Source organism: Cyrtonyx montezumae, unplaced genomic scaffold (genome assembly GCF_038088225.1).
Source record: "Cyrtonyx montezumae isolate F1298 unplaced genomic scaffold, pur_monq_1.0 scaffold_8, whole genome shotgun sequence".
In the NCBI taxonomy this organism is placed as follows: domain Eukaryota; kingdom Metazoa; phylum Chordata; class Aves; order Galliformes; family Odontophoridae; genus Cyrtonyx; species Cyrtonyx montezumae.
In genome coordinates, this window is record NW_027072089.1 from 79598183 (window position 1) to 79611069 (window position 12887).

Genomic DNA, 12887 nt, shown 5'->3' on the forward strand with positions numbered 1-12887 from the left:
TTTCAAAGGCCTCAAGCAAAACCTCTTGTGTTTTTATTATTTTCATTCAACTTTTCTTTTATAGTATTTAATAGATTAACATGGGACATCACAATGTCCCACAAATCTTCCAACTGTAGTACCAGAGAAACTGTTAATACTGCATTGTGTGGAACTCCTTTAAACACTATGCCAGTGTAATACAGTTTGTGCTGCTGTTTAGAAAACATTGTTTTTCAGAAATAAATGCTGTAGCTCAGAAATTTCATATAAATTAGAAAATAGCGAGGAAATGTATTGATTTCAACATCCAAGAAACAACAGTTACTTCCTCTTCAGTTGATTACTTTATTGTTGCCTGTTTCATATGGAGATGATGAGCTAATCTTAGACACAGTCTATAACTAAGTATTCTGCTGGTGGACAAGAAGAGCATGAAGGTCTGTAGTAGTACTGTGATAAGTTGATGAAATAAATTATAAAAGTTTTGAACAGTGCCTCTAGATACTTCGTAGAATGCATGAAGAGGAAGAACCAACAGCATGCCATTGTTGAACTTTTGTAGACTAGTGATTGATAAATGGGCATGGCTTAGAAAGCTAGTCACGTTGAGATCTCAGTGAGAAAAGCCCTTTGAATCTCTGTAGCACAGGACCAGTGGAGTAATTTTTGTGGTAAGAACAGAAGAAAGTCAGGGTTATTGCTTCTGAACAAAGATTTCTTGGCCTATGCAGTAACTGAACTCAAATCTTAATTACAAGGCAAGTGGTTCCTATATGAGTCATGTAGTTTTCCTTGAGATTTTTCCACCAAATGAATCTGAGACATAAAAATTTAGATGTTAAATAATGAATGTTATCTTTGCATTGATTTAGATACTGTAGAGTGAAGGAGACCCATTTATGACTTCAAGGCTTCATTATGGTAGGTGCTGTAGAAACACAGAATGCAGTATCAGTTCTTGATTGTAGAAGTTGAATTTTCCATGTGCATTTTCAGACTATCTGTGATGCTTTGCTGCTAGTAGCTGAACACAGTTATTAACCTTTTGAAATGTATAAGTGCTCTGACTGTTCTGGTTTTGGAACAGGAATATCAAACAAAATAGCATCCAGAGCTATGATGCACATAAACTTCTATCTCTGTGTATTTTGAAAATCTCTTAATCTCTTGAAGGTTATATCACATTGTGACAGTTGTCGTGTTCTTGTTCCTTGCTCTGCCTGTTCTTGAATAAAAGGCCATTTCATAAGATACTAAATAGTCAGCATAGATATTGGTGATATTTTGCCAAGAAACTTTCATCTTGGTGACAGTGAGTATATATATCGAGTGAATTTTGTCCAGCTGCAGTTATACACCTGAAAAATGAGATTTGTAATTGAATTTTCAAACTATACTGCAGATTTGGTCTTTCCAAGAAATTGCAGCCTCTCAGTGTTTTTTGTAACTTTTACTTTTTCAAGTCTGTGTGGCCAAATTGTCTCGGGAGATTAACATTGTTTAAAGATATTGAAGACCCAACAACACAAAAATCCAAAGCTTTCTTGAATGAACAAAACATTATCAAAGGAAATGGAATTTGCTTTTACATACACAGAACAAAAAGAGCAGTACTGAAACCCATAGGCATTCAGGGGAATAAATCCATAGTGTCAACTGGTGTTGTGCTCTGTGACATAAATTAGGAAGGCAAACTGCACTTCCCTCCATTGAGGATGTCCAATCTTCAGATATTCCTCTTGAAAGGGAGAAAGAAAAAAGAAAGAAAACTAAACAAGTCATTTGTTCATATCTGTGGGCTGAAGTACAAGGGAAAAGGAAGACCATATACCACTGAAGTGTTTCTAGTTAGTGCAAGATCTTGTATTGCACTTGGAAGTTAAGCAGAACATTGTCTTTCACCATTTCAAAGGATAAATCTTACTGCACTCTGTGTTTACAAACCTTGAAAAAAATATCTGTAGTTTTAAATAAGATTTGATTTAATGGTGGTTTTGTCACGAAATCTGTTGTGAGTACTTAAGAAGTGTGTTTGTGGATGCGAGAGTAGTGGATTCAGGCACAGGGAGGAAGATGGAAAAGGGAAGGGGAGATGGACTGAAGAATTCATTACTTTGGAAATAGAAAGATAAAATAACTGCAAAACAAAAGGAGATGAAAAAAATAAGTTCCTTGTTGTCTCTTCAGTTTGTTCTTTCTACCTTTTGCTTACCTGGTTTTCCTGGCCTCCCCTTGTCATGACCAGAAATGTTTTCCCCCCAGCTATTTGGCTTGATGAAATATTAGAAAAAAAAAAAAAAAAAAAGGTAGAATGTGTGTTAATTACATATTAGAAGAGAAGTGAATCTAGTGGATAGCTTCCCTTGCTAGATTTTTTTTTAAACTGACTGTTCCTTTAATATGTATGTACAAGACTATTTTGGTTATGGAACAAAAATAAACATAAATATTAAAAACTCAATCAAAGCCTTTAAAGTTCTTTTGCTTAGTTTTCAAGTGAAGCAAGAAGAACAGATCAGCCTGACCCATGAGACAAAGCTGTGGTCTCAAAGTGACTATTATTGTAAGAAAATTATTCCACATTTGAGATTTAGAAAGATAAGTTCTTTTTCAACAAGAATAGGCATAATTGAATGTTTACTTCTTCTCTCAACTTCTTGAGGGGTGGCTTACTTAGCATGCATAGTCTGAAAGCCAAGTCCTTATTTTAGGAGGTAATTTAGACTGGATTGCACACTGAAGCCTGAATGCATCAATTTAATAGAGTTAGAGAATAATGTGACAGTTTTGATTTTTGCTTCTGCTGAACAGAGCAGTTAAGAAAGAAACTTCTGTGGGATTTTTGACCTCAGCTGTTTAATAACATGCCATCTGACATTGCACTTCCATAAGCTCATCTGCATTATACTGATATCTTACTGGTTTTTTTTGCCATGTAAAATCTTTGACTCTCAGTGTATGGGAGTTCTACCTAAAGTAGAAAACCACTTAAAAATGTTATTTTTAAGTGTAAAGTAAGGTAGCATAGTTTACATCTTTACTGTGGTGTAGAATGTTCATTCTTAACCTATACTAATACAAGGTATTACAACACAGGTAAGCATAGTTTACATCTTTACTGTGGTGTAGAATGTTCATTCTTAACCTATACTAATAAGTGAATCTTGATTTTGCGGGAACTATTTTCAAACCCTTGCTTATAAGCTGTCCATTAATCTCAAATATGGGCAAAGATCTTTGTTTCAAGAATTTCTCATGTTTTGTGTCAACTTGCAATTAAATCTAAATATCAGGTAAAGAGCTCTTTGGTGGTCTGTTGAGGTACATCTGCAGAATGTGCAAGTGAAGAAAAAGGAAGCTGAGGATGATGAAAATGAGCAAATGGACGATGTGGCAATTGGAGAGAAGACTTAAGTGTTACCAGTTTGAATTGCAAGTTAAACAGAAAAGATGTCTGAGAAGAGTTTGAGAACATGTGGTTGAGACTGAAGCTTTTGAAGCACACTTCCCATTTTGAGGCGTTCTACATTCATAGATAGCCTCTATGACTGAGATTTTGTTTCCCTTGTTCTCTCTGATTTGTTCATGGGAGGAAGACTATATCCTTGAGTTTTGGTTTTGCTTGTCTTCTGTTTTCCACTGGCAAATCACAGTGATACACTGTTAGGCTATACTCTGTGGTGTACTTCATTCAGTGCAGCCGTTAAGCCTATGTACAAGACTGCCTGGGTTCACTGTATTTATAAATTACATTCTACACAGTTTAAAGCACTAATTTGTCTGCTAAAACATGATGTGTAATGTGTGTATCCTTGAGAATTTGTTTGCTCCTCTGCCCACTGTGAATCTGTTTCACTAATAGCTGTGACTTAAACTAAAAGCAGGAGAAGAAATTCAAGTCTTTTTTTCTGGACCTCATCCCGGTTTTTATCTCCATCCCCTTTGGATAGATTCATTTCTGAGCATTTTGAGAAGAACACCTTATATGCAGACTGTTGGATGCTCCTGACTTTGCCTCAATCCAAGATCAAAATCTAATTTCTTTCAGTTTCAGTAACTGCTGAGCATAACAATTTGAAGACCCAATTTAGGCTCTATTGAAAGTAAGATTTCTTTATTGGCAGTTTTACAGGAGTCTCAAAAATTATTAAATAAAAGCCAGCATAGATATAAAAATAAATGCGACTGAAGTGTATAGCAAAAAAAGTTTTGTCAACCTGTTCCTAATACTGCATTGCAAAATATGCTTTAGAAGTCTTGTGCAGTACAAAATGTCTTGCCTTATTCTCCTTGGGAAGTAGAACAATTCTGTCTGTGGGTATTTCTGAGGATTCAGTGGATATAATCCATGAATTCTGCTAGGCCATTATGTATGTCTCACAGAGGAATTGTAAAGCTTCCCATCTTGGTTGATGTAGTTTAAACTAGTAATAGTATTATAAGACACAGAAATTTATTGAGTGGTTGATTCTAATGCAGTGACATGCTCTTGCAGTTCAAGCTCTGTCTTTAAAGATTGGTTTTATATAAGCAAGTAAATGTTGCTTTAACTTTTTAAAATTTAATTTATTTATTTATTTTGCATTTGTGTTGTGAATGAAATAAGTTTTATGAAGTAGTTTAGCTTTTATTTAGAGAATGGCATGGTTGATCTACATTTAAGTAGATCCATGAATTTGTCTGTTTGGAAGCTTAAGAGCAAGGCAGTTAAGCATGACTTCTCAAAGATAAGGGCTCAAGCTCCTTTGTAAGACACAGTTGCAATAACGCAACTCTTTCCTTTACTCAAATTGGTCTGAATCAGCTTCTAGTGTGGCAAGCCAGTCCAATTGTTTTATCATTTCCTTTTCTGTCTTTGGCCACCTGACATGCAAAGCTTCCAGCATTTTTTTCTGGTGGTTAGTCAAGTTTGTGATGTCAGGCAGCAGGAACCTGGCACTGTACAAACCTTAGAGGGCTATTTAGGTAAAGCTTGATTGTCAGGAGTGCTTTATCCATTGGGCTGTGTTATTTCAAGCAGTCACACTGTGACTGCCTCACCAGGTCTCTGGAATCTGCCCCTTTTGGCTAGGTCTCTTAAACAGAATGTTTTAAGTTATTTGGTTTTGTTCATTCTTTCATGATGATTCACATTAGCTTGACTTCTGCATGTCCTAATTATCAAAATTCAGTTTATATCAAACATATGCACTGCAAAAATTTTGGAGTGGTCTCATTCACCAGAATGGTTAATCTTAAGTTTCCAATCAGAAATACGTTCAGGACTGTTCTTTATTTTTGCTGATCATGTATTTTATGCTACATTGGCTTGGAGGATTACAAATAGGTAGTTGGAGAAGAGATCAGAGTTAAAATAAATAAAGATGTGGGGTGTATTAGAAATCTGTTATCACTGTTTTGAGGAGAAATTCCAGTTGTCACATTTTTATTTTTTCTACTTTTTCTGAGTAGAGAGGAATTCACTGATACGGTTTTGACTTCTGGAACTTAAGAAGTTTGTGTTCTGATAATTGTATAAGGATCATCCAACAGATGGCTGTTTATTCATAGCTCAGATAATGATTTGAATTCTTAGGCAATAGGTGGGTAATTTTTTTGCATGTGATATGTAGTGCAAAGTAGTGTGATGTAGTCCTCCTAAGAAGAAGTTTCTGGTACAAAATTAAAAGATACTTTGCAGAATTAAAATGCATAGCAAATCAATTAGGTACTCTGGGTAAATAAGCAGATTCAGGTTAATTAAACGAATGAAAGTGATGACTGTGTCTCTTTTCCCAAAGTTGTTATGCCTGCCATTATTTAAACAAGACTGGACTATTCCATCTCATCACTGAACATAACAGCATATTCAAGGATACCACCACTCTCCATATAGCAAGGGCACTCTGTCTTCTTTCTGATAAGAGGCAGTAGGCAGAAAGTAGTGTTCTGCCTCCAGCCTCCTGTGCGATGATGTGGAAGTTACTGAGTTCAAAGCTGAAAAAAAATAAATTAATTAATACATAAGGGTACAATAGCAGCGTTGATCAAATGGGATCTGTATGGTAGGGAGTGTTTTGATATTGTAGAGCTCAGTGCTGGTAATGATAAGGTTAAGTTCTTATGGGTAGAGATCACGGGAAAGCCAGCAAAGGTGATGTCCTACTGAGAGTCTGTTATAGATCACCCAACCAGGATGAAGACACAAATAAAGCATTCTATGAGCAGCTGCTTGTTCCCCTTGTTCGCATGGGGGACTTCAACTTATCGCACTTTTGCTGGAAATACAATATATCTGAGAGGTAACAGTCTAAGAGATTCCCAGAGTATGTAGAAGATAACTTCCTGATGCAGCTGGTAAGAGAGCCTACCAGGGCAGATGCTCTACTAGATCTGTTGTTTATGAGCAGAGAAGTACTGGTGGGAGCTTTGGTGTTTGGAAGCCATCTTGAACATAGCAACTACAAAATGATAAGTTCTTTAGTTTGGTGAATCTGGGAGGAAGGTCAGCAAAACTGCTGCCTGTAAGTGCAGACTTTGGGCTGTTTAGAACATTGACTGGGAGAGTCCCTTAGGAGTCAATCCTTAAAGGCAAAGGGGCCCGAGAAGGCTGGATATTTCTCAAGAAGGAAATATTAAAGGAACAGGAGCAGGCCATCCTTGTGTGTCCTAAGATGAGCTGATATGGAGGAAACCAGCCTGTCTGAACAGGAAGCCTTTGCTGAGACTCCTGGAAAAAAAGGGTTTACGTCACATAGAAGAAGAGGCAGGCAAGTCAAGGACAGTACAAGGATGTTGGTAGGATCAGCAGAGAGAAAATTAAAAAGACAAAAGTCCAGATAGAACTTAATCTGACTAGCGTGGTAAAAGATAAGAAAAAGTGTTTTTAAAAATACATTAACAACAAAAGGAGTGCCAAGGAGAATCACCATTCTTTATTGGATGTGGTAGAAAACATTGCTGTCAAAGATGAAGAAAAAGCTGAAGTACTGGATGCTTTCTTTACTTCTATCTTTAATGTCAGAACAGTTATCATTAGGGTACTCATCCCTCTGAGCTGGAAGACAGGGATAGGGAGCAGAGTAGTTCCTCCGTTAGTTCAGGAGGAGACAGTGACCTGCTGCTCCACCTAGACTGTCACAAGTCCATGGGTCTGGATGGAATCCACCTGAAGGTACTGAGGGAGCTGACAGAAGTGCTTGCCAGGACACTTTCCATAATTTGTCAGCAGTCCTGGTCAAGCAGGGAGGTTCCATATGGCTGGAGTCTTGCCAGTGTGACTCCCATCTATAAGAAAGTTTGAAAGGAGGATCTGGGGAACTTCAGGCCTTTCAGCCTGACTTGAGTATTGGGGAGGGTTATGAAGCATATCGTCTTAAGTGCATTCACATAGCATGTTCAGGACGATTGAGAGGTAAGGCTCTACAGAGGGATCTGGATAGGCTGGGTTTATGAGTTGAGGTCAATTGTATGAAGTTCAGCAACATCAAATGCTAGATGGTGCACTCCAGTCACAAAAATGTTGTGCAATGCTATAGGCTTGGGGCAGAGTAGCTGTAAAACTGAGAGGTGGAAAAGGATCTGGGGATATTAGTTGACAGCCAGCTGAATGAGAGCCAGCAGCATACTCAGGTGGCCAAGAAGGCCAATGGCATCCTCACTTGTATCAGAAACACTGTTGCCCGCAGGAGTAGGGAATGTGTTCAGGGGGGATCTTGGCTCTGGTGGCTACAGTTCAGTTTTGGACCCCACAGTACAAGAAGGATATTGAGGCCCTGAAGCATGTCCAGATAATGTCAGTGAAGCTGCTGAAATATGTGGAGCACAGATTTTATAGGGTGTGGCTTGAGAATCTGGGGTTGTTTAGTCTGGAGAAGAAGAAGCTCAGAGGAGACATTATTGCTCTTTGCAGCACCCTGAAATGAGGTGAGGGTTGACCTCTTTTCCTAGGTAACTTGCAATAAGATGAGAAGTAATGGCCTTCAGTTGCACCAGGGGAGGTTTGGATTGGATATCAGGAAAAATCTCTTCTCAGAAAGTGTGGTGAGGCACTGGCACAGGCTGCCCAGGGAGGTGGTGGTGTCACTGTCCCTGGAGGTGCTCAAGAACTGTGTTGATGTAGCACTGAGGACATGGTCAGTGGGCATGGTGGGGATAGGTTGACAGTTGGACTTGATGATCTTAGAGTTATTTTCCAGCCTTAATGATTCTAGTTCTGTGAGATAAGATACATCTTTTATATATATATATGTGTATATATATATATAAAACATATAAATGTATCTTATATATATACCTTATATAAATAAGGTAGCTGTGAGATATGTTAAGATATGACTTGGTTACACACTGCTAGTGCTGCTGTGGAAGAGACAATCCTGTCACACGTGCACATTCTTTTAGCCTAAGTGTTTATTTAGGAATTTGTTTAAATTTGAAAAAGCTGCAAGCTTTTGTAGAGCTGCTGGTCTCTCAACTTCATTAAAAATTGCTAGGATGATGCCTAAATGTGGATGTGGTTCCTGATGTTGGAAAAAAAATCACTGTTTAATAACTCAGTGCCCTTGCCCTGTAAATGAGGAAGGTATGAATATTTCCTGACATAAGTGTTGCATCATTAATGTTTGTAGTGCTCTTATAGATTAAATATTCTTGTCTTTTTGTGTTTAGCACTGCATAAGAGAGACTCATGTTTGTGGGGGTAGCAGCTTTCTCCAGGGGCAGCATCCCCTGCTCAGAAGTGTGATGCCAATGTGACAGGGCCTAGCAGCCCACTGCTCTGCTTTTCCTACGTAGTTCAACAGAGACAATTTTGATCCTCAAACGTTGACAATGATGTTAATGCCGTATGGTCTTGGCTGATCTGTCAGCTCGTTTAAAATATGTTGAATAGGAAATTCACATTTGTGTGTCTTGTAAAACAGTCGAGTTGGGCATGAAGTGCTAAGCTTGAAGGATAACAAAGGAAACATATTTGTAGAGTTCTGCAGCCTTTCTCAAAATCTGTCTGAAACTTTGAAACCAGAGAGTACAGAGTGCAGCTTCATTGCCAGTTTTGTTCCTGGACTCAGTAATATGCCCTGTCTTGCTGCTCATTTTGGTTGAAGTGGGATGTATTGGTGGCTGGCTGGTGCCATTTTTATTGCTTGTAGGCATTTCTGTCTTGGTACTTTCCATTTTTTCTTTTCTTAGGAAATACGTAAACATTTTATCATTAATTTTTCATTTTGTGAACTTAATGTCTTGAATTATTATCTTCTTTGTTCATTGCAGCTGGTGCTCAGGATAAAATTGGCTGGGCTTTTGGTTTGGGCTTAGAGAGACTGGCCATGATCCTGTATGATATCCCTGACATCCGACTGTTCTGGAGTGAAGATGAACGCTTCTTGAAGCAGTTTATTGTGCCTCATATTTCCCAAAAAATACAATTCCAGGTAAGGTAATATGTATACAATTATTTTCTGTCAATAAGAAGTGTGTAGCCCTAACCAATGTAATATAATCAAATATAATTAAAATTCTTTATCATGAACAGGTCATGTTTTAAAACATAAGTTTTCAAACTATCATGGTTCTTTGATACACAAAACAAAATCTGTCTTTTGATGTTAGCATATTTTCAGCCAGATAATGTTCTGAGTTGCTGCTGGTACTCCATCAATATCTCTATTTTGAATAACACTTAAACAAGTATTTAACTTTTAAATCTGTCCAGAATAATGATTGATTCAGATGTATGTCTGAATTGATTGTGTTCTTGAATTGAGGCTGTAGTTCTTTTTCATAAAAACCGGTTTGATGCTGACACTTGAAATACTAATTTTCTCCTTTCACTCTGAATTCATTGAATTCAATGTGAGTTGCATTGTTTAACATTGACAAAATGCTTTCTGAATGTGTACCACCATCATCAATATGTTGACTATTTCCTCCAACTGGTAGTGGTAGGAGGGAGTATAGACTCAGCTTTTTCTTTTGTAACTCCTCTGTTGAGACTTCATGTACTTTTGTAGTTGGCAACTTATCTTATTTCTTGTAGTACCAAAGTAGTCAAGCGTAAATGGATAGAGTGGAAATGCTACTTCCATAATATTCTCCAGTATCAGTGCAGGAAGGCTTAAATCAGCTGGGATCACCAGTCTTTGGGGGAGTTGAGCTGACAGCTGTGTAGATGTCTAAGTCTGAATTAGTAGAGCATAAAAGTGCTTATTGCTGCTGCCTTTTACCATTTTCCTTGGTTTGTTTGTGAACAGCTTTATTATCATTTTTAAGAACTGAAAATTTTAAAGGGAAATGACAGTTTTGCCACTTTTCCTAAAGTTTGTGGTTTTCCTGTATCTCTTACAATGAATCTGGTCATTTGCTGTTGGCCACAAAATTGAGCTTTGTTCATTGAAACGCATTTTGAAGTAGGAATATGAATCATGAGATGGGGTTTAATAGTGACCAGCTTCAAGGTAAAGGAGCCATCAGCTGCCACTGTGCTCTAACTTAGACCACAGAGAATGACTGGAGTAATATTACCTGTCAGTTAATTACTGCTGTATACAATAATGTGTTGGCAGCTGTACCCCAACAAACAGGCCAGTGACAAAGTTGAAAGACTGGGAGAGTGTAGTGTGAGATAGGGGCAGAAAAGATAGAAAGATAGAATGATTCGAAGTCCTTTCTTTGTTGTGCAGAAATAGTCTGTCCAGTGTTTTAGAATTTTTTTTTCTTCTAGTGTCAGAAACTTACTAGGAATTCTTAAAAAAAAAGTCTTTCTAACTCTTGGTTTATAATTTTCAGTGCTGTCTCTCAGTATAAAAGACTGCTGGTGTCAAGCTTGACTGTTTTTTTTTGTTTGTTTCTTTAGAATGTAGCCTGTATCCAGCCTTTGTATAATGAACCTTTTGAGCTCAATACTTGCTACCCATACATTCTGACATTTCATTTTAAGGGTTAATGACTCTTTGAATGAGAAAGTTATAAGTAATCTGTGGTGCTACCATTGAGACTTTGTTGATGAGAATTAGTAAGCTAGTTTTAATATCTTCTATTATTTTTCATCTATGCTGTATAGCCCGGTTAGCAGACCTTCTACAACTATCTCCTTTCTACAGAGATGTAATTAATTAAGAATGTGGTTTATTCATATCTTATTTGAAAGAAAAATTTTAGTCTGTCTTGCACTGTTGATATTTAAGAAATCTTGAAGGATATTAGAAAAGTAATAGATTTTTCTGTAGTCAAGGCAGTGCTGTATTTTTCAACTTGGCTAAACTGACCCAGTGTGGACTACATTTTCTGAGAGCCTTTCATTGCACAAATTTAATTCTGCAGTCTCACAAGACTTGGGTAAATGTCTGTCCTTCTTGTGCTTAACTGTGATAGACTTTTCAACCTTTGGATACTTCTCAATCCCTTCTTATAATCTGGGTATTATCCATCAACTGAAGTATTTTTCTTTCTGTTCATTAAAATGTTCTTCAAACAGGTTAAGGCCACAGTTAACAGCAGTAACCTTTAATAATGACTGGGCTAAATATATTTTTGTTCTGAATGGAATTTAATTTTAGGTTTTTTTCTTGGGACATAAGTATATGTTTTGTGCCTTTAAGCAGTCTGAATGTGTCAAGCTTTTTCCTATGTCATCAGTTGCTCAACTTATGCATGTAGTCTTCAGTAGGTCAAAAAGCTGCTGAGAAAGCTGACAATAGTTTTACCATTGGGGTCACTCAGCACAGCAGTGCTAGAGTGCTGCTCCCCACAGATCAACTTATGGTGTTGATTTGGATTACTTAAATTGCTCCAGCTATAATTTGACAGAAGTCACAGCAGCATGGGACTGGTTATTTGCCTTCAGTCACTCGTGTAGGGCTTCTGTTCAGGCTGTGAAATGAACAGCTGAGGATGGACAGGGCAGGAAAGACTGAGCACCTGCAAGGCATAACATAGTAAAACAAATGGCTTGGATCTGATCTAGTACACTGTGTTATATCTGTGCTCAGCGGAGCTCTGAGCAGAGTTGCGTGTAATCACTTTTTGGCCCACGTTGAACCTGCATTCTTAAAAGAAAAAGATATGTCCGTGGGCTGACAACTTACAAGAAAAGGTACAAAAATGAAATGACATCTAGGGAAGGAAGACTCTCACAGTTGAGATGAAGAGCAGTGTGCCCAGAGGTGTTGATTGAGATGAATGGGCTCTGGAGACAGGACAGTTCCCAGAACCACCATCACTGTGCTGCCAGAGTGAGCAGGTTGAGTGTTGTGCTCACTGACTACTGTTGCCTCACAAAGTCACTTTCTGGCAGTGGCTACTGCTGTTGCTGTTCTTTTAAACGAGTATTTTGATTGCAGATGAGTCTTGTAGCCTGCTCTCAGGCAAATGGATATCATATTCCTAGCTAAATGCAGACTCCTTAGGTGAGATTTTGAGAGTTGCTTTCTTCTTTTCCTCATTTCTACAGTGTCTGTATTATTCTGCAACACCTACAATAACGCTAGCACCACCTGCTTCTCAGCACCCCCTTCCATCACCTCAAGGGGCTGCTACTTCCTTGTATCTGCTGCCACGTGCAGTCTCTCCAAACTCAGTTTCTTCGAAACAGTATTAGCTTCTGCTAGTAACAGTGGGCTTTCTAACCATGATCATTTTAATAGAGACTGGATAGATGGAGCTCCTAGAGTATCTCCGTTGGGAGTGAGGAGAGCTGAGTAGCAGCTTGTAGTGAACACACTGTTCACCTCCCACACAGCTGTAGCCAAAATGGTCTATGTGGTCCTAACTTAGGAAACTTCTGTTTCTGCTTTGAAAAGTGTCTGGACAAGGTGAGCAAGTGTGATGCTCAGAAAGGGATGATGCTTCAGAAAGCTGATGTTGTATAGAAATAAATGATTCATTGTACAAAGTGAGCTTATCTTTTTGTCCTGGTGGACAGCAGG

General features: G+C 38.1%; 1 protein-coding gene across 1 annotated transcript in view; it reads left to right on the forward strand.

Moving 5' to 3' along the window:
* The window catches only part of FARS2 (phenylalanyl-tRNA synthetase 2, mitochondrial), a 186043-nt gene that overhangs the window by 76534 nt on the left and 96622 nt on the right, over nt 1–12887 (forward strand). Inside the window, exon 4 of the mRNA XM_065753416.1 lies at nt 9235–9395. Within this exon, the coding sequence (XP_065609488.1) occupies nt 9235–9395 (161 nt within the window). The remainder of the gene's footprint in view (nt 1–9234; nt 9396–12887) is intronic.